At 54.9% G+C, this 19,163-nt stretch overlaps 1 protein-coding gene across 1 annotated transcript; it reads right to left on the reverse strand.

Annotated features, from left to right (window-relative positions):
• Nucleotides 1–1,342: 1,342 nt before the first annotated feature.
• LEMD2 (LEM domain nuclear envelope protein 2) lies at nucleotides 1,343–19,064 on the reverse strand. Its single transcript, XM_055330455.1, has 9 exons — nucleotides 18,280–19,064; nucleotides 16,633–16,673; nucleotides 13,508–13,583; nucleotides 10,150–10,226; nucleotides 9,156–9,235; nucleotides 7,179–7,324; nucleotides 6,000–6,101; nucleotides 5,815–5,917; nucleotides 1,343–2,813 (listed from the first exon to the last, which is right to left on the reverse strand). Exons 1-9 carry the CDS (start codon nucleotides 19,037–19,039, stop codon nucleotides 2,663–2,665), a joined length of 1,536 nt encoding a protein of 511 aa, XP_055186430.1. The 5' UTR covers nucleotides 19,040–19,064; the 3' UTR covers nucleotides 1,343–2,662.
• Between the last annotated feature and the right edge of the window lie 99 nt (nucleotides 19,065–19,163).

The raw sequence follows: 19,163 nt of genomic DNA on the forward strand, positions 1-19,163 counted from the left end.
TGAGCAGAGGCTCCGGGAGATGGCCTGGAGCTCCTGGGTGGATGTCCAGGGCTGAGATTTGTGGGGTACAGCCTCTCCCTCCCTCCCCCGCCTCCAGCTTCTGTCTCTGTGCCACCAAGCCCAAGAGGGCTGTTTGTCACTGAGGAAAGACAGGCCGGTGGACTGGGGAGCCGTGGAGGGGACTGGGCCGGGCAACGGAAACTTCTCAACGATGGCTCCTACTCAAAAAGAGGCCCTTGGACCCCCTCCTCGGGCCGATCCCACCATCCTGCCCTTCCCCTTGTGCACTTAGAGCTGCTTGAAAGAAGAGACTTGGCCCTTCAAAGTGGAGGAAGGCTGCAGGGCCGGATCTGAGGCTCTGCGGCAGAGGATGCGGATGCACCCCGGGGCTTTGTGCGCTGCAGGAAGGCCGGGGCTGGCTGCCCAGGTTGGGGGGGGGGGCGGCCTTTTGTTATTTCACTTATTTTGATCTCGCTCCCGCTCTGCAAACAGCCTCACAGAAATAGAGCCCTGCATTAGCTCCCTTCCCAGCTTAAGACAAAACAAGGCAGAGGGAAAGCCTTTCCCTGAAAAACAGAAAAGGCAAGAGAGGTGGGCTCAAGTTTGTCTGGGTTGTGTTTTCTGGGTGCTTCGACTCCATCTCCCACAGTGCGAAGGAAGGGCTGGGTCTCCGAGCCAACCCCAGTGTCTCCGCTGGTCCCCATGCCCACTGCGCCCTCAGGGTAGTGGCTATCCTGGCGGAGATCAGTGGGACCCCGGAGACCCAGACCCTGCGGAGCCCTGGAGTCCTGCCCGTCCTGCGCCCCCCCAGATGGCACCTGGGCCTCTGCAGCCGTGGCAGGGGCAGGTGCAGAGACTAGGCTGCAGGGGACACGATCTCCGCCTCCTCGGAAGGCACCACCAGCTGCCAAGGAGCCCCATCCAACCTTGCCCTGCTCTTCGTCCCCCTCCCAGGGCTGAGCACGCCCACCCCGGGAGGCTCTGGGGCCCCGAGGGGAGGCAGGAATGGGGCCAGAAAGAGGTTCTACTGACCCTCCCCCTTTGCCACCACTCACTGCGACCAGGCAGGTGTTCTGAGTCCACCCTGCCGGGTATGATAGCCACGCTGTGTTGTAATAGGGAAACTGAGGCTGAGAAGTTATGAGGCTTGCCCAAAAACCTGCTCATGGAAAGGCTGGGGCCCAGAGGGGTGAGCCGCGTGGGCAGCCTTGGGAGAAGACTTGAGAGAAGACAGCCAGCCAACCCGCCCTGGCCTCCTCTTCCCACTGACCTCTTGGCAAGCTGCCGCTCCTCACAACGTTGCTCTGTGGGGGAAAGGAAAGAATCGTGGACGAGAAACACATCCATTTTTAATAGTTTATTTATCCAACGGTTTCAACCCTGAAGTGAAGCCTGTTGCCGCGTTCCGAATTCCGGCTGGGGCCTGATTAGACCCTTGCTTTGCCGTGGGGCGGGCACTCGGAGCCAGCCCCGCGATCTTCCAGACATCAGAGGAAATGAGAGAGTATTGCTCAAATGAGGGAGATTGGAGCTTTATTAAGGAAACAAAAAATACCAGTAAGACCGACAAGGGGTGGCTGATGTCTTCTGGAGGCGCTGTTGTCGGCGCCCTGGCTCGCCCCTCTACCGCCTGCCTCGGAGGAGAGCGCAGGGGGACGAGGCTCTGCTCCAGGGGCTCCTCGCGTTGAGTTAATAGGGCGCCCTGCTCCCGGCGGCCGGCAGCCATGTGGCCCCCGCCCCCCGCGCCCCCCAGGTCGGCCTCAAGTTCTGGCCCTACGGCCCCGCAGCCCTGCAGGGGGGCCGCCCGTGGTTGCCCTGGAGAGGGGCGATCGTCGAACAATGGAGACGTGGCACTCCCAAGCTCCCGGAATCCACATCCTCCTCGACGCAGCAGTGTCGCAGTGTCGCACTGTGAGAAGCACCACAGCAGAGGCCCAGCTCTGACCCTGCGGGTGGCACGGGGCGGCCCTGCCCTCTGGCCGCCCCCGCAGCTCACCCCTCCTGACCGGAGGGTCCCGTGTGCCAGGACCTGGCATTTCTAGATCTTCTACAGTACTTGTTCTACTTTCTAGCACCTTACCCCTTCAGGATAAAAGAGGCCCAACCCAGCTAGAGGACAGGCTTTCTCCCCTCACCCTTGAGCTCCCGGTAACACCCTCTGAAGGCACATGGACCAAACCGCTCCCCAACCCCTGCTGCCCCCGCCTGCCATCCCGACCCACCTCCCACAGGCTCCACGCCCACCCTGCTGAGTGCTCCCGGTGGTGGAAGAGCTCCAGCCCACCTGACTGCATACTTGCTCTGCAGGGTCTCCCAGCTGCTGCTCTTTCATCTTCTCTAAGCATCAGAAACAAACCCTTCTCCCCCTTCCTGCCAGCCACGGGGCAGAGAGGATTGGACCAATGCAGAGGACGAGCTACCCACCTGGCCACTGGCTTTGCCACCCACCCCCACCCCGCAGCTGCCCTTCAAGGAAGCCCAAGCTTTCCTACAAGCTAATCTCTCAAGAATCTTACAGAGAGACCTTTGGAACCAGAGTGGGGAGGAGGGTGAAAGTCAAGGCAAGCGTGAATTCAGCACTGGCAGGTCTGGTGGCCTTCTCACGCCCCTGGAGGGGACTGGCCTGGGACAGGCTGACTGGGAACAGGTCCCCGCCCAGGATTTATCGCTCTGAGTCGGAGAAGGAGGAGGGCTTAGTCCATCTCCACACCAGCATATCTTCCCCAGCCACGCGGTGGGACTCTGTCTGGATCCGGGATTCACTGGATGCTAGGAATTCCACAGCCCGGTCCCAGACACGCTTCATGCGCCTCCTGCAATGAGAGGGACCAGGTTCAGCAGCAAGGCAGCAGCCCCCCGCCCCCCGCAAGCTCTGTCTGGTACTGCCCAGAGAATCAAGCTGGCCTGTGCACGCCCTGGGGACAAGACCCCAGGAGCCCACGCAGAATTTATCTGTGGGAGGAAACTGCGTCAAGTACTAGCAGAACTCCTGCAGAGAGAAATTTCTTGAGCCACAGAAAAAAATCATCCCTCAACCTTCTCTGCTCTAAAAGCGCTCAATTAAAGGGAGCGGAAGGGGACCAGAGGTGCCGGAGGACCCCCTGGTGTGTCTGAGTGGGACTGGGCTGTGCTGACCTTGGCCAGCTCTTGCCAGGACCTGTTACTGCAGCAGCCCCAGCCAGGTGGCCCCATCACCAGCACTGGCTGCATTCTAATGCCCCATGTGGGCCAATTAAAGAGTGGCCACTGGGCTGTGGAATCCAAACTTGACAGTGCTTTGGAGCATGGGAATGAGCTCAGCATCTGACGGGGGAGGCCAAGAAGCCGGAGCTGCTCCCTCTTCTGCTCTGCTGGGTCCCCGGGGCCTGGCATCCCCTTGGACCGCCCCTATAACCTCCTCCCCCTCTAGACTAGACAGGAAGATTCCAGGGCAGTCAGGTTGCTCTGACGTCCTCTCTTTGATGAGTTCCTGTCTTTTGGCAGTTCCGCAGCCTGCCTCCCCATGACCCCTCACATGGAGAGTGACTGTGGACATGGGCATGTGTGAGCAGGAAAGGCTCCACCAGGGCCCAGGACAACAAATGAGGTAGTTCCTGAGGTGGCCTCTGGGTCGGGAGTAAGAATGGGGGTGCTGGGGCTTTCTTCCTCGGAGTTCGGGTCCTGTCACGAGCGACCCCTCAGCCTGTTTGGCAGTCCCCACTTGCCTGGTGTCACCCAGCCCTCCCTCCCTGGCTGCCTATTAATAGGTGAATAAGCCAGCTGCTTTTAGCCCCCCTGCTTTCCTCACCAGCCAGGCTCTTCAGCCCTCCCTCAGTCTCACAGGCAGACCCTCATCTGCAAGGCAGACCTGAGGGGGCCCACGGCAGCGGATGTGTCCTCACAACTGGAGGGCTTGGCTGCACAGATGAGGGGTAGGAATCAAGAGGCTGAGAGCCAACAGTGTGAGTCTCCCGGGTTTCACTGCTAGGGCTCAGTCCCGAGACAAGCCGAGACGGCACTTTTGCACTTACATGTACATGTGTGGGTTGCACATAACCCGAGCTGGAGCAATAAGGGCTGCCCTGGGATGAGCTGTGAGGCCACCTCCGACACCCCCACTCCCCTTTTCCTGAGGCCTTGTCAATACCTAACAGCACAGTTTCTTTATGCATTTGTTACCTCTCTTCCTCCTGAGAAGCAACACTCCAGCACGGTGGGGTGGGGATTTGGGCTTCTTCCCCACACCCCAACATACCCCACCCCCATGACTCAGGAGTGTATGGCCCGTAGCAAGTGCTCACTAAACATCTGCTGAATAAAGGAGGGCTTCAAAGCAACCCTCTGCAAGGTGGTGGTATTGTCTCTGTGTCTGGGATGAGGAAACTGGCTCAAGGAGGCTGTTCCCCAAGGCCACATGAGACTCCTGGCCGGGCCAGGAATTTGGTGGGAGTCTGGATGCACCAAGTAGCCTCCCCCTGGGAGCAGGAAGGCCACACAGCTGCCTCATGCTGGGCAACAACAGCAAGCACAAGCCAAGGCCATGATCCCAGCTCTCCCTAAGCTTCCTGCCTGCACCTTCCCAAGGAGTAGGGAAAGTTCTTGAGCATCTTCACATTTAAAAGTGGCCTTAAATTCACATTTAAAAGCAGTTTTACTCTTCCACTTCCTCTTGGGTTGCACAGAAATGCCACCAGCGGTGGGCTTTGAGGAAATTCCTTAGCCTCCACGTGCCTCAGTTCCCTCATCTGTAAGATGGGATACTCGCTGTTCTCACCTCCCAGGGCCACAGTGAGGGTCAACCAAGTGGGACTGTGCTGGGGAAGGCCCAGAGCAGGACGGCTCACAGCAAGCACTTGGCAAATGTGAGTGCTTGTCACTCTCCGAGGGGATGGCATCCAGCCGGAGACCGCACCAAACTGCTGACAAGGGCCCCCGGTCTGAGCCCACGCCATGCCAGGGCCCTGCTGGCTGGGCCCTGGGCCCTCCTCCTACAAAGCTTCCCCACGTTTGGTTTTGTCAGGGGCCACCTAGCATCTGTAGCCCATGTGGAAGGCCCCCTGGAACCATGCGTGACAATGGCCTGCTACCCCTGCCCATGCAGCCGTGCACCTGACCACATCCATTGCCACGAAACCCCGTGTTCAACTACATGCATGCATGTGTAGGTGTGCCTGCGACTGTGGGAAGCAAACCATGATATTTTAGGGGAGTGTCATGGGTCATGGTTAAAAATGTCTGAAAGGCAATCTCATCCTTGCTAGTGACTGATTCAAGAACACAAGTAACCAGTTCTGGCCAGCGAGGCCTCAAGGAGTGTGTCACTGGCAGCTTCTGGGCATGTTTTCTCCTGCCCATGAGAGTGACCGGAGGCCCATCTCTCCCCAGTTGGCAGTGACAAGGCAGACGACGATCCAGCTGCCGCTGGCTACCACTTGTGTCTGTGAGGAACTCCAACCAGCCCACAACATCCCGGAGGCCAGGGCCACAAGCATCACAGAGAAATGGCACTAGAGTCTCGACTATTCTGTGCCCGGAGCCCAAGGGACTCTGGACTTCCACTAATAGAAACCCACCAGGTCCCTCCCAACTTGAGCCACTGGGGGGAAGGCACGAGCACCTGCCACCCACAGCTCTCCAGTTGGTATCGACGCTGACAGAGTGGGGTCATGCTTCCGTACTTCGGCTGTGCATTCTGCCAAAGATCCGAGCGCTGGGGCAGCGGCGGGAGGTGTGCCTGGCCCCCTCATCTGTGATCCTCAGGGATGACCCGCAGCCCCTTAACTGATGCTCTAGGCCCTCTCCTGTGGCACCAGGCTGGGTCAGCCCAGGACTCACCGGCTCTGTGGAGGGATCAGGGTGTCTCGCACATGCAGGATGCCCACGTATGGGTAGCGCTCCATGTCTTGCTCCCAGTCCACGTAGTGGTCCTGGACCACATCTGCAAGGTAGGACAGAGGACACCATATAGGGGAAGGACGTTCTGGCGGGTGCCAGTGGTCCTTTCCCCAGGGGCCACGCACCTATAATCTTCTTCACCATCTCATACATGGCTTGTTCCTCTTCTTCCAGCTTCCGCCACCGATATTTCAGGAGGATCAGGAGCCCCCACAAAAAGGCCAAACCTATGAGGGAACAAAGGCCCCGTTAATCCATCTCATCACTTGTGGCCATTCAGCTGCATGCTGGGTCTCAGTGCAGGCCAGTCGCTGTGCTGGAGGCTGTCAGTGAGCTGGGTTAGGTGTCCTGAGAACCTGCTATGTGTCAGGCCGGGGCTGGCATGCAGCTTACACAGGATGGGGAGATGGCGGAGGGGAGACAGGCTACAAAGTAATCATCTTCCTCTGCCGGCTGTCACCACGGAGGCATCCCCAGCTGTCCAGATTGAGGCTCCTCCCAACCCCATTCCGGGCTTTCATCTCCTCCCTTGTGAACCAGACCACGGGGTTTCATACATATACACACGCAGGGCCCTTTGTATTCCAAGATGCTGCTGCCGATAATGACGTCTCTGCCTGATGGCGTGGGTGAGGGAGCTGTGTGCACGCCCAGATGGCTGGTGATTTGTCTCTCTGTCACGTCTGCAGAGTTGGCAGTTTCTGTGACTCGGCCTTTCACCTTCCAAAACACCCTGAGGTCTCTGTTCAAAGGCAGCCCCCGATGCCAGGCCACAAGATGCTAAGCTCTGCTTTGCAGCTCAGCCCCCTGGGTCCTTCCTGCTTTCCTTGGGTACCCAGAGCTCCAAGGAGGTGTTTACATCGTTCAGGGAGTAAAATTAAGCCAAGCTCCTGCTGCACCTCCTCCTCCTCCGAGAGGCCTGTGCCCTGGAGCTCTGGGGGTGACGATGCTGGGCTCCAGCCAAGGCCCAGCTCCCCCCTCGGGGACAATGATAGTCTCTGACCCCGATCAAGGATATTTTCCAGTTACCCTCATGCTCCTGCCACCAATCTCTAAAGGTAAGATGACCCAGGGCAGAGGCTGACTTGTTCATCTCCTCTGTTTTATTAGACAGACCTCAGGTTCACCAGACAGAAATGAACTCTCTGGGCCTGGGTTTCTATAGCTCATCACTCATGCCTAGGAGTGTCACTGAGCTGGGCTCCTGGGAGATGCTGTGTGAGCAGTCCCTATGGCAAGGGCGGGGAGGGTCTGGTCACGGGGGGGAGGGGGGCGTGAGGGGAGAAGGGCAGCCAAGGACTTACACCAGAAGAAGATGAGCAGGTTGGTGATCGCGGTGAACAGGGCACGGCTCAGGCGGCAGCCCACACCCATGCGGGGGCGGGCGGATTCCAAGCAGACCACTTTGTCCACAGTTGTCACCAATTCCGATGGGTCTTCCCCTTTCAACCTGAAACAGGACACAGGGCTGCAAATGCATTCAGGAGCTCCCAGGAACCATAGGATCAGCCCCAATTTGAAGCAAGGGGAGATGAAAGGAGGGGCTTTGAGGCCTCTACTTGCTTATAAAATAGACTTGGTATCCTGGTCGCATACTTTCCAGAAATTTCCCACATTGGCTACTTAGAAAGAAGAAAGCTTTAAAGATGGCAGCAGGCTTGAACCCCTACTGCTAAAGTGACATCTCCCTCTGTCGAGTCTTCTGACAACTCCTCTCAGCGTGTGGAAGATTAAACTGTAAATTGGATTCCCACCTCCCAGCATATAGAAATGGAAATGTTTACTGAATCACTGGCTTTGCACTGCATAGCAAGAACTGAAAGAGTCTGGGGTGTGCTTTTCCTCATTGACGGTGACAAGGAGGCACATAAGCTGTTTAAGTATAAAGATTGGGGTGTCGTGAGGCTCGGGGAAGGATAACCACTGGGCTCTCTGAGGCCAGGCTCCCAGCCACAGCGCCTCCACTCTGGCCTCTGAGAGGTGTCAGGACACATGGGGATGCCCACGCCTGCACCTTCTTCTGGCTAGGTGACAGTCTCATGTATGGGAATGCCCAGTGTCCGAAGTGTTCTAATTTCTCGTGACTCGCTTTGAACACTGGTCATCTGAGCTGGGCTGGGCCACCCTCCGACTGCCTTCCCACAGTGTGAAAAGGCGAGTGCCATCATTCTTCTGTGCTAGCAGCTTTGGTGAGCACTGCTGAGGATAAAATCCATATTCTCTTCCGCCTATCCTAACACAACAGGAAAATCGCTCAGCCACTCAGGGAAGCTTTATTTTTTTAAGCCAACGCATTTTAATCATTTTAATCGCATTTTAATCGTGTCCTGCATCCAGTTATCAAGCTTTAGGCTGAACAGCCTGAGGGGCTTCTGGTGGAGGCACTGCTGATGGAATTAGTAGTCTGGGTGGATTAGAGACGGAGGGAACAAAACCCTAGAGTGTACTTGAGTATCAGGAGCTGTGGCCTGAACAGAGACCCTAACGAACCCTGGGAAATGGGAGGGAGTCCCAGCATGAAGAACCTTGGTGGTGGCAAGGGGTGTGGGTGTGGGTGGGGGGGCATACTGGTGTGCCCATCCCCCACAGGCTGAGCAGCCAGATGGGGCTTTTCATTTAAAATTTTTTTTTAATTTATTTATTTACGATAGGCACACAGTGAGAGAGAGAGAGAGAGGCAGAGACACAGGCAGAGGGAGAAGCAGGCTCCACTGGGAGCCCGACGTGGGATTCGATCCCGGGTCTCCAGGATCGCGCCCTGGGCCAAAGGCAGGCGCCAAACCGCTGCGCCACCCAGGGATCCCCAGATGGGGCTTTTCAGAAGGCTGAGAGGGCTCGCCATCCTGGCTAACAGTGCTCCCCGGGGGTAGAAATGAGGTCAAATGCCCAGTCAGAATAAAATCCAGTATGTCCTTTTTCAATTTCCGTCCTGAGTGAAACCGACAGAAACATTTCATAGGAATGAAGACCAGCACCAGACAAAAGGAAATACAGAATGACTTCTCTATGTGGGACCAGCGAGTTCAAAGGGCACAGAGTGAGTTACTTGAAACTCAAAGGCATAGGTGGAAAACTAGGCTAACCTGGATTTTGTGTCTTATCGTGAAGTGGCTCCTTCCGCTGCACCCCAACCACCTTTTCCTTCCGTTCCCTGGCTGTAGGCTTAGCCCACAAGGACTCGGCAGGGAGACCTGGCTCTACCTTCAGACACCTGTGAGCTGACCGTGGCCGCAGGTGCCTGTGGTAGTGCCACCACCCTGTGGTGCATTGCCCACACTCACCAGATGCCCACGTCCTTGTTACTGCTCAGTATCCAGGTCAGCGCAGCTTCAAACTTGGCAGGGGAGTTGCCGGTCACATTCTGTGGGAGGGGGTGGGAGATTAGTGCTGTGGTTGGGGGGACCAGCTAGAACATTGTTCTCCTGCTGGATTAGGGAAGATCTCTCCCGTGTCCTCCAGCGGGCCCCAGAGCCCCATTCCGCTAAATGCAAGACAAAGTGGCAGGTGGAAATGCGGGTTGATGAGAGCCAAGAAGGGGCTCTACTGGGAGGAGTCGAGGTGGGAGCACACAAGAAAGTGATGCAGGTCTGAGGTAGCCAAAAACAGAATTTTCTCAAGTACCAAAGCGTCAAGGGCTAGCAGCTCATCTTGGGGAAAATAAAAACACGTGTGGGGCTGGGGGCCCCAGGGGCCAGTCCCTGCCCCTCTCTGGGCCTCAGTCTCCTCATCTGGTAAATGAAAATAGGCTAGGGGACCCCTAGGTTTCTGCTGGCTCCAAGGTTCCAGAATTCTGTCAAACTGGGGCCAGGCCAACGGCCACACAGACCCCGAGCAATCTACACAGTGAACATAAAGGAGAGAATGGACAGGTGAAATGTAGGTCTGTAAAGCTGCTGGGAAGGGGAGAAAAGCAGGGGGTAAGTAATGGGGCTGCTTCAAGAAGAGGCAGCCTACAGTGGCCACACCAGCTGCTCAGGAGACCCCCGCCCACCTGTGGCAGGCAGGGCTCCGGCTCACAGCTCAGCTGGGACCAGTCACCTCTCCTGCTGCCTAAACTGAAAGTAGCCTAACACTCAACTAAGAGAAAGAAAGAAAGAAAAGAAAGAAAGAAAGGAAAGAAAGAAAGAAAGAAAGAAACAACAAAAAAGGGAAAACAAAAAAAAGCCAAAAAGCAAACAGAAAATGGAAAGAGAAAAAAAAAAAGGCAGGGTCTGAAAGATCAGAACAAAAGCACCAGGACTTCCTGGGAGTGGGTGAGCGCTGCAGCCTACTTACTGCTAGGTATTCCTCGGCTTCCACTACAGGAATGCATTTGCTTTTTAGCTTCTCTGGATTTCCACATTCAAAATTACCTAGGAGGAAAAAACACACATTCAAACAAAAAGAAGAGGTGGGGGAAAAAAATACTCTGAAATGGACTAAAAAAAAAAAATGCAGCAAGAATCAAGCCATCAGCTTTGATGGGGAGCATGTGGCCCCATGACTCTGGTGAGGCATCCTCAGTCTGCAGCAAGATCAAAAGCCACTTAGCCTGGATCGATTCCAGATCATTAAAACCTGACCTGCAAAGGAGTGCAGTGATTTGCATTAAATGACTAAAAAGCTACCCAATCCTAAGGTCTGTTCTCAATTGATCCCTAAAAAGATCAGACAGGTAGCTTTGGAAGGTACCAGAATGGCACTATAAATAAACACGACCTGGGAAAAAAAAGAAAGGCAGGGAGGCTGCAGGCACTGCAGGGATTCTGGCCATGACACAGGCAGGGGGCTAGGAACTCCAGGCCCACTGTTTTAAGGGGTTCTGGGGAGGGAGGGCCAAAATGCCCCACAGAGAAAGAGGGCATCCCTGTGCTGGGCAGTGGGGCCTCAGTGTGGTGCCCCAAGGGGCCACCCCCTTCTGATCAGGTCCCACCTGGGATGAAGCTGGGAGCGTCCCCTTAGGCCCACCCAGGGCCACCTCCTCTGAAAACTCCCCGGCCCATGGGGAAATCTTGTCGGACCAAATCACTCTGGACTTGGGGGCCTGCCACAGCCAGTGGATCTCAACAGCTCACTATGGTCCACCCACCATGTTCTGCTTCCTGTGGGTCACTAGATGCCTTGAGAGCAGGTACAGCACAGGCTGGGGGCATGTACAAGATCCTTTACCCACACAGAGCCTCACTGCTCTTAACCTGGCGCAGCCTGGGGTCTGGGGAGGGAGTGGCTGGGAATGAACTTTAAAAATCTTGAGACCGAACTAAAGTTTATCCCTCCTATGCCAAGTTGAGCTTGCCCTTATGGAACCCCTGAGATCAAGCTGGCTTTTCCCGACAGGCCCCAGAATGCCCTGCCCCGCTTAAGCTGGCCTGGACCACAGCCATGGTCTCCTGATTAGTTTCGTCCTCTCTCCTTTCTCATCCACGTTTGATCAACAAAAGTTTAAAAGGATTCTGCTTAAATCGCACTACTACACTCAAGCTGCCGTCACCCTTGCCTTCCTAGCTCCTGGCTCTCAACATATCACTCTGCTGCTCAAAAGCCTCCTTGGCATTCACCGCCTGCAGTGATCAAAGCCCTGGTGGCCTGACATCTATGGCCATCCATGGTGGGGCCCAACCAACCTTTCCAAACTCCATTCCTTCTGTTTCTCCTTCCCCTATGAAGCCAAGAGCTTCCATCCCTGACTCTGTCATTTCCTGCCTCTTGGCTCTACCCTGCCCCCTACATATACAGAATCAATCCTCCTTGGGCTTCAGGGTCTGGCACAGACACCACCTCCCCTGTGATACTTTCCTGACTGCTCCAGCTGAAAGGTAACATGCCTCCTGGAACTTCTGGCCTCTTGGTTCTCATCTAATCACACCTTATAACAGCCATTGGTCAGGGAGGTAGGTGGCCTGTCCCTTCTACTAGATCATAAGCACCCTGTGGGCTGCAAGGGAAGCACAATGCCCTGTCCATAGGTGACCTCCCAGGTGGGGTTGGGGTTGGGCAGAGTATGGCCCAGCAGAGCCCTCATTCCCCTGCAGTGAGACCCTCAGACTTGCCGTTGGCCAGGCTTGTCAGAGGACAGGAGGCCCTAGGCCCCCTGATGGCATAAGCCAGGACCACAAATGGAGGGCAGGATGGAGGAGAAATGTCTACCAGCATCTCTGGTTTAAGACAGAGCTTCCCTACTTTATACCCTAGGGCTTTTCAAAAATGCAGACTTTGATTCATAGGTTTGGGATGGGTCCTCAGATTCTGGATTTCCAATAGGTTCCGGGGTGATCCTAATGCTGCTTGTCCCTGGACCACAACTAAGTTACTAAGGTCTGGAATACTCTCTTAAAGGGCCAGAATTTGGGCAGCCCGGGTGGCTCGGCGGTTTAGCGCCTGCCTTCAGCCCAGGGTGTGATCCTGGAGACCTGGGATCGAGGCCCACATCGGGCTCCCTGCACGGAGCCTGCTTCTCACTCTGCCTTGTATCTCTGCCTCTCTCTCTCTCTCTCTCTCTGTGTGTGTGTGTGTGTGTGTGTCTCATAAATAAATAAATAAAATCTTGAAAAAAATAAAGGGCCAGAATTTATAGTCCAAGGACCCAGGCCATGCAGAAAGGCCCCTGGGGCCTGTGATGCTGTGAGCTCCCATGCCTACTGCTCCTCCTCCGAGCTCACAGATGCCTTCCTGACCGCCACTAGTCTCCTGCTAGTCAGGGGGGAGGTGGTGGCAAAGCTATGGCCCATAAGACCTGCCCCAAGGGCTGAGGGCCCAGTACAACAAGCCCATCCATCCTGGATTCCCTAGCAATGACTTTAGACAAGGGTTGGCCCCACAGGTAAGAGGCACCTCTTGAACATTCCATAAGACTGAATAGCTCTGTCTGGTTCTGGTGCACCAAGCTTGGGCCACAAGCTCAGGTCACACTATGCCCTAAGCAAGTGATTCTGAGAGGTATGGGGAGGTGATATATCTGGCCTCAAAGAATAATTTTCTAAATAAAATAGTAGGGAAGCCTTCTGGATGGATTACTTTTTAGAGGTACTTCATGGGGTACTGAAAATGTCCTCCTCTAGAGTAAAACAATTTTCATTTGTTAAAACAAAACAAAACAAAACAAAAAATGACCAAGGACCACTTGGCTAGAGAGGGAGACAGTTTCTGAGAGGTTAAGGGACTTATCCGAGGTCCTGCAGCTAGATGGGGAGATCAGGACCAGATGTGACACGGGGGCCCTGGCAAGCTGGGTGGACCTGAGTGTGACCAGCCCACCGGGCAGGCCCCTGCCACTTGCATAGGCCTCTCCTCCTGGCCTGGCCAACCATCTGGTACAGGAGGCTCTCCAGGTCAGAAGATCCAGACTCTGAGGAGACCTGGGGCCTGGCTCCTGCGAGTGCAAGATGAAAGCATCGAGTGGTGGGCATCCAGAGAAAACAGGCTTGTGCAGGGGCCAAGACCCCTGAGACCCTTAAAGGGCATATGAAAACCAACTGTAGGCTTAAGAAAGCTGTGTCTAAGTGGAGAATCGAGGCAAGACTTGGTTTCTGAGTGTGTCTTCTGGGAGATCACCAGCAAGCATCTCGGCCTCCTGCCAGCCAGCCCCAGCCAGGCTGATGAGGGGAAGAGCCCACAGCCCCCACGAGGAATCTCAGGCCCAGAGATATCCACTCACCGGCTTGGACGGCCAGGAAGTTGTAGAGTTCATGCAGCAGCTCCAGCAAGGCCGCCTTCTGCTTGGCCTGACAGAACTGGAAGGGCACAGGACAAGCAGTCAGCAAGCAGTGGTGGGGGCAGGGGGCTCCGTCCAGCTGGTTTTACCTCCTTGGCTGCACTGCCAAGTGCTAGGCAGCAAGGCACAACTCCTAACCCAAATTCTGTAAAGTGGTGGGCCCAGGGACGGGGTCGATAAATACCGGGTTAACTGAGCACCATGAAAACAGAGGCAGAACTAAAAGCAGACATAGTAACTAAGGAATTGCCATCCTGAAGGCTCCCAGCCTCTGTCCTGCAGTTCCCACGGGAATAAAGGCCATTAAGCAGGGCGGTGGACCAGAGGTGACTAGGCTGTGGGGAGATGCAGCAGCCCAGCTTCCCTGGTGGGCCAGGCAAATGCTACTACTGCAGCCTTGTCTTCCCTTGGGCCACTCCTGTCTGTTTTTGGAGAGTCAGGTGCCTACATTCTGCCTATCAATTGTCTGCCCGGTGGATTAGCTGCAGCAACTGCTTCATCTTAGACTGGATTCTAGACTAGAAGTGGGAAATTTCTAGAAATCTTAAAACTATAGAGGACAAAAGTCATCTGTATGAGAAAACAGGAACACGAATACACCTAGATCTCCTCCACTTATAACAGAATTGAAACCATTTTGCTAGACTTGCTAGATTTAGAATATTTAAAAGAAAAACTGCTCTTCCTTGAGAGTGAATGACGGGCTGTCATGAGTCTGCACTGAATCCTCACCACAATCCTTAACACACCCCAATTTCTCAGATGAGGAGTCCGAGGTTTAGAGTCCATAGCTAGGCCACCAAGATCCCACAGCTAACAAGTGCTGAAGATGATCAACTCCAAGCCTACCGCCCCCTTCAGACCTCCTCTGGGGTGTCACTGGGGTGTCCTGGGCTCCGGGCCTGGCTTGACAACTGTGGAAAGAACCACAGTCACTTTCCTTCTTGGGCTTGCTTGATGCCCTCATCTGCAACGTTGAGGGACTTGGTTTCTGAAAGTCTCAGAGGCCAAGATATGTTCCCTTGTGTTGCCTAAAGACCCAAAAGCCTTTCCAAGTACAAAATGGGGTTACCAAGATTTACACACATGACTGTTAACGTTCAGAAACAACGCACCAATCTGTAAGCAGAATCAGATACCCAAACTACCTTTTAAAGATGAATGTGATGGAAAATGTTGGTAATAAGAAATATAACTGAATATACATGGAGATCCCAATTCTATAAACATACATACACAAACAAATGAGAAGGGAAGGAAATGCCCCCAAATGTCACCAAAATTATTTCTTGGTGGCAGAATCATGACTCATTTTGGCACATTTTTTTTTTTTACACTAAACATCTATTACTGTCACAACCAGGAAAAAAAGAGAAGTGGTCACAATTAACTCCATTTCAAACTCACCGACGTTTAGGCAAAGCGGGGCTGATCCCACCTAAAGGGAACAGAAGGACGGAAGGCACTAGACCACAAGACGGCCTGAGACAGCACACCCACTCCCAGCCTATCCACGTGTTTTCAGCAGCACAAAGGCACAGAGAAAAATGCTAAGTGTCATAGTTGGCTGAGAAGGGAAAGAACACATATCTCTCAAACTCCAATGCCCATCTGGATTCTGGGGGAGCCTGAGCCACACAAAGAATAAGACTTCTCAGCAAGAGCCTCACCAAAGCCAAGAAGCATCTCCCAAACTGCCTATTCCTGTGTCCACCCTTCATGACGGCCAAGAACACCCCATGAGATCTCAGCTCAGTGGGGCCTGTGATGAGGCCCAGACTCTGCCTTTTGATGCTCTGATGTTACGAGTACCCACGCTGCTCACCGAGCACATCTTTAGCAAGATCCCTGGATGGGCCCGTTGGGGCTCACTCAGCTGGGGAGATGAACCAAGAGATAGAAACCAGAGAAACCAGGAAAACAAACAAACAAACAAACAAACAAAAAAAAACAGAGAAATCTTACAGAAAAGTTCCTTGCTTTCGGGTTCAAAATTCTAGTTTTCCCTCTGGCCACTACCTATTTTTCTGGGCCACTTCCTGTAATCATCAACTGTGGTTTCTATGACGGAAGGCACTTTCAACTTAATATGAATCTGTTTTCACAAAACAACTGAGAGGCAAAGATACTTGGTGGATGAATGCAATAAGTGAATGTAATAAAACAACCCCAAAGATGACATAGCGGAAGCCAGAGAAGAAATAAAGGCTATTATCTACACCAGGCCACCCCTTCTGTTAACATGGGTAAGAGAGTGAACTCTTGACTGTGTGCACTTTCCTAGGCCCCGGGGCTGCCAGACGTGGAGACTGAGGCCTTGGGAGAGGCCTGGCATTGCACACTTAATAATTAGACTACTAAGTCATGCCCTCTAGCAGGAAAAGGCTCCTCCTGGTAGGATTTATGACCTGAAAATTTATTGCCTCCTATCTTCCCCAGACTATCACCTGTGCCAGCATCCCAGCTCCTAGCTAATGCCGCGTGCCTGACTCATAAATGGATGGGGCTGCTCGCCTTCCTCAAATATTATTTGTAGGGAACATTAAAGCCTCATAAAACAAATCTATAGGCAAGAGGCCTAATTCCACTTCAGATATATTTAAAACAACCCCACCCGCTCCCTGATGTTTCAAATCCGAACAACATTGTCAGCCACAGAACCGGAGCAGAGGGAACGTGTACCTGAGAACTCGGCCTCCAGAAGCTTAAAAACTGCCAGCCCTTCCTCTGGAAGCCAGGGAGCTTGAGAGGTCCTTTAGCCCAACCTACTGCATCCGCCTAGATTGACTTAGGCAGATCAAAGTCCCCGGTGCTGTGAGTGATGGAAGAGCTACCATAACAAGCCAGGGTTGGATCTTGGGAGTTCTATTCTTTCTATTTCAAGTACTCTGTTGCCTGCCACAATTGAGTCTGACACAAACATCACAGAACACGATGTGATTCTGGTACATTACAGGAAGCACTCCTGAAAATGATCCTATTATGATCCTTTTCTGGGGAAGTTTACCTCCTGATGGAGGCTAACATCCTTGGGAGGAATAACAAAAGCTAGAGAAACTCAGACTCACCTTATCTGTTTTGCTGTCACAGTCCACTGGCAATAATTTCACTGAGACCAAGAAAAGAAACACAGAGGAAATTAAAAGTGTGGGTTCAGGAAAAGATTACAAAAGAGAACCATTCCCAAAATTCAGGGGAAGTAAAACATTCCCATAAGGGTGGGGACCAGAAAGATGTCCTCTAAATATGGCACTTGTAAAATGTAGATAGTAAGATGTAAGGGTTTCCCAAGCCCGGATGAGGAATCAGGACTAGGACCACTGGTCCAAGTCCTAGCTGGAAATGATTAGCCATGGGCTCTTGGGCAACTCAACCACTCTGAACCTCCATCTCCTCATTTGTAGAATGGGAGCTTCAATAAAGCTTCCGCTGCTTAACTCAAGGAGTAAACCTCAAACAAGTCAATACACATGATTGTTTTGTAAACTGCCAAGTGATATGTTGAGTAGGGATTAGTACCACCATGGGAGGGGAGCTCCAGCTAAATCCCAAGATATACCCAAGAGCTGTTGTCTTAAAGTATCTCAGCAGGGACTATGAAAAGCGTACTGCTTGACTGCTGTGGTATCATCTAGTCCCACGACCCTCCCAGGTCTGCTTAATTTCTTTAGCAAGTGGATAGACTGCTCTCATAGCCAAGAAGTTATTTGGGTGTGTGAGTCTGGGATCCCCATGCCCACAGACTTATTCATATACCCAAACACCCATCTGCTGCAACAGCTAAGGTACAATTTAGCCTCTCCCTGCATTTTGGCTGTTCCTGCTAGGCATGGAAAGAAAGATGTGGCCTTGGCTTGGGAGGCTGGGAACAGTATTCATCACAATGCTTTGCAAAGAATATCAAAAGCTGGTGAGCTCACTTTATACTTTAGATTCATACACTTTACCCTTTACATTTATAAAGAAATGGTTTTCATGTTGAGACTAAAGCCCAGTTACCCAAGAAGCAGATTCCCGTTTTAAGAAACATACCAATCCTCAACTAGTCAGGATACCTACTGTATCCTGCAGACCTCTTATTGGCATGTCCAATCACTAACTAAAATGTGGACAGAAGCATGGCCAGGAATGTCCTTGACTCACAGAACTCTCTTAATGCAAGCAAGGATAAACACCTCCATGTCTATCAGTTTAAGCGCTTTTGGAGATGCAAAGCTGGGAACCCAACCAGATCCCATCTGTGGGCAGTCAAACCTGGGGTGTCTTCAAATGGGCACTAATGTGTGAATGAGCCAGAGATCCAAGTTAAGAAAGAACCAAAAAGGAATGGGGGTGGACCTGCCTGTTGGAGAGGGGTGTGGTTTTCTCTGGAGAGGGAAAACCAGAGGTTGGGGTGGAAATGACTAGGAACGAAGACTGCTTCCAGCACGTGGTTGAAAGGGAGACTGGTAGGGAGGGCTAGGGCAGAAACGGAGAACAGGAACAGGAGAGAGTGAGGACAGAGATGGCTGCAGAACTCCAGGCCTCTTCTCCCGCGGCGGCAGGGAGGAGAGGCAAGGTCTGGAGGGGAGAAGACAGCCAGAAGCAGCCGGCAAGGCCCGGGCCGGGGCAGCCTGGCGCCGAGAGCAACCGGAGAGCAACCGGCGGCCGTCGGGGGGGGGGGGGGGGGGCACTCGCGCGCCCGGGGCCCTCCCCTGCGCCGGCCCGGGACGTACTGTTGTCCTCCGCCTCCTGCGGCGCCGAGGGCTTGCCCATCTTCACCCAGAGGATGCCCAGGAAGACGAGCAGCAGCCCCAGGCTGGCCCAGAACAGGAGCCGGGACAGGCAGCGCTCCAGCCGCCGCCCCGCCTCGGGCCGGGCCCGCGCCGCACCCGCAGGGCCAGTTCGCGTGGCCCGCAGGCCCGGGCGCGGGTCGGCGCCGAGGAGGGCGGAGGGCGGCCGGGCCGGGGCCGGGGCCGGGGCCGGGGCCGGGGCCGGGGCCGGGGTCGCGGCCCACCAGCGACGGCCTCCGTGGCCCGGCGCGGCCCTGTCGAGCGGCCGGGCGTCCTCGTCCTCCTCGGAGCTGCCCCGGGCCGAGGCGCGGCGCCGGAGCGGCGCGGGGCGGGCGGGGTAGGCGAGGCCGCGGCTCCCGGCCCAGGACGCCGCGGAGGCCCCGCCGTCGCCGTAGGCCCCGGAGGTCGCGTAGGCCGAGCCCGAGGCCGGCGGGGAGAGCCAGGGCTCCGCTCGCAGGGAGGCCGCGGCGGGCCGGGCTCGCAGCGGCGCCTCCTCGCGCAGCCGGGCCTCCCCGCGCAGCCGCTCCTCGCCCCGCAGCCGGGCCTCCTCCCGCAGCCGCTCCTCGCCGCGCAGCCGGGCCTCGCCCCGCAGGCGGCGCAGCTTGTTGCGGTACACGTCCCGGGTGGTGTCGGTGATGGGTCCTGGCTGGAAGCCCAGGGCCTGTAGCTCCCGCCGCAGCTCCAGGTCCGACAGGCCGGCCATGGCCAGGACGCCGCCCCCCGCCCGCCCCCGGCGCGCACCGCACCCGGAACTGCTCCCGCCGGCGGCCGCGGCGGAGCGGGCGGGGCCCCGCGCCATGACGGGAAGGTCTGCCCGCGCCCTCCCG

This window comes from Nyctereutes procyonoides, unplaced genomic scaffold, assembly GCF_905146905.1.
Source record: "Nyctereutes procyonoides isolate TBG_1078 unplaced genomic scaffold, NYPRO_anot_genome, whole genome shotgun sequence".
NCBI lineage: Eukaryota > Metazoa > Chordata > Mammalia > Carnivora > Canidae > Nyctereutes > Nyctereutes procyonoides.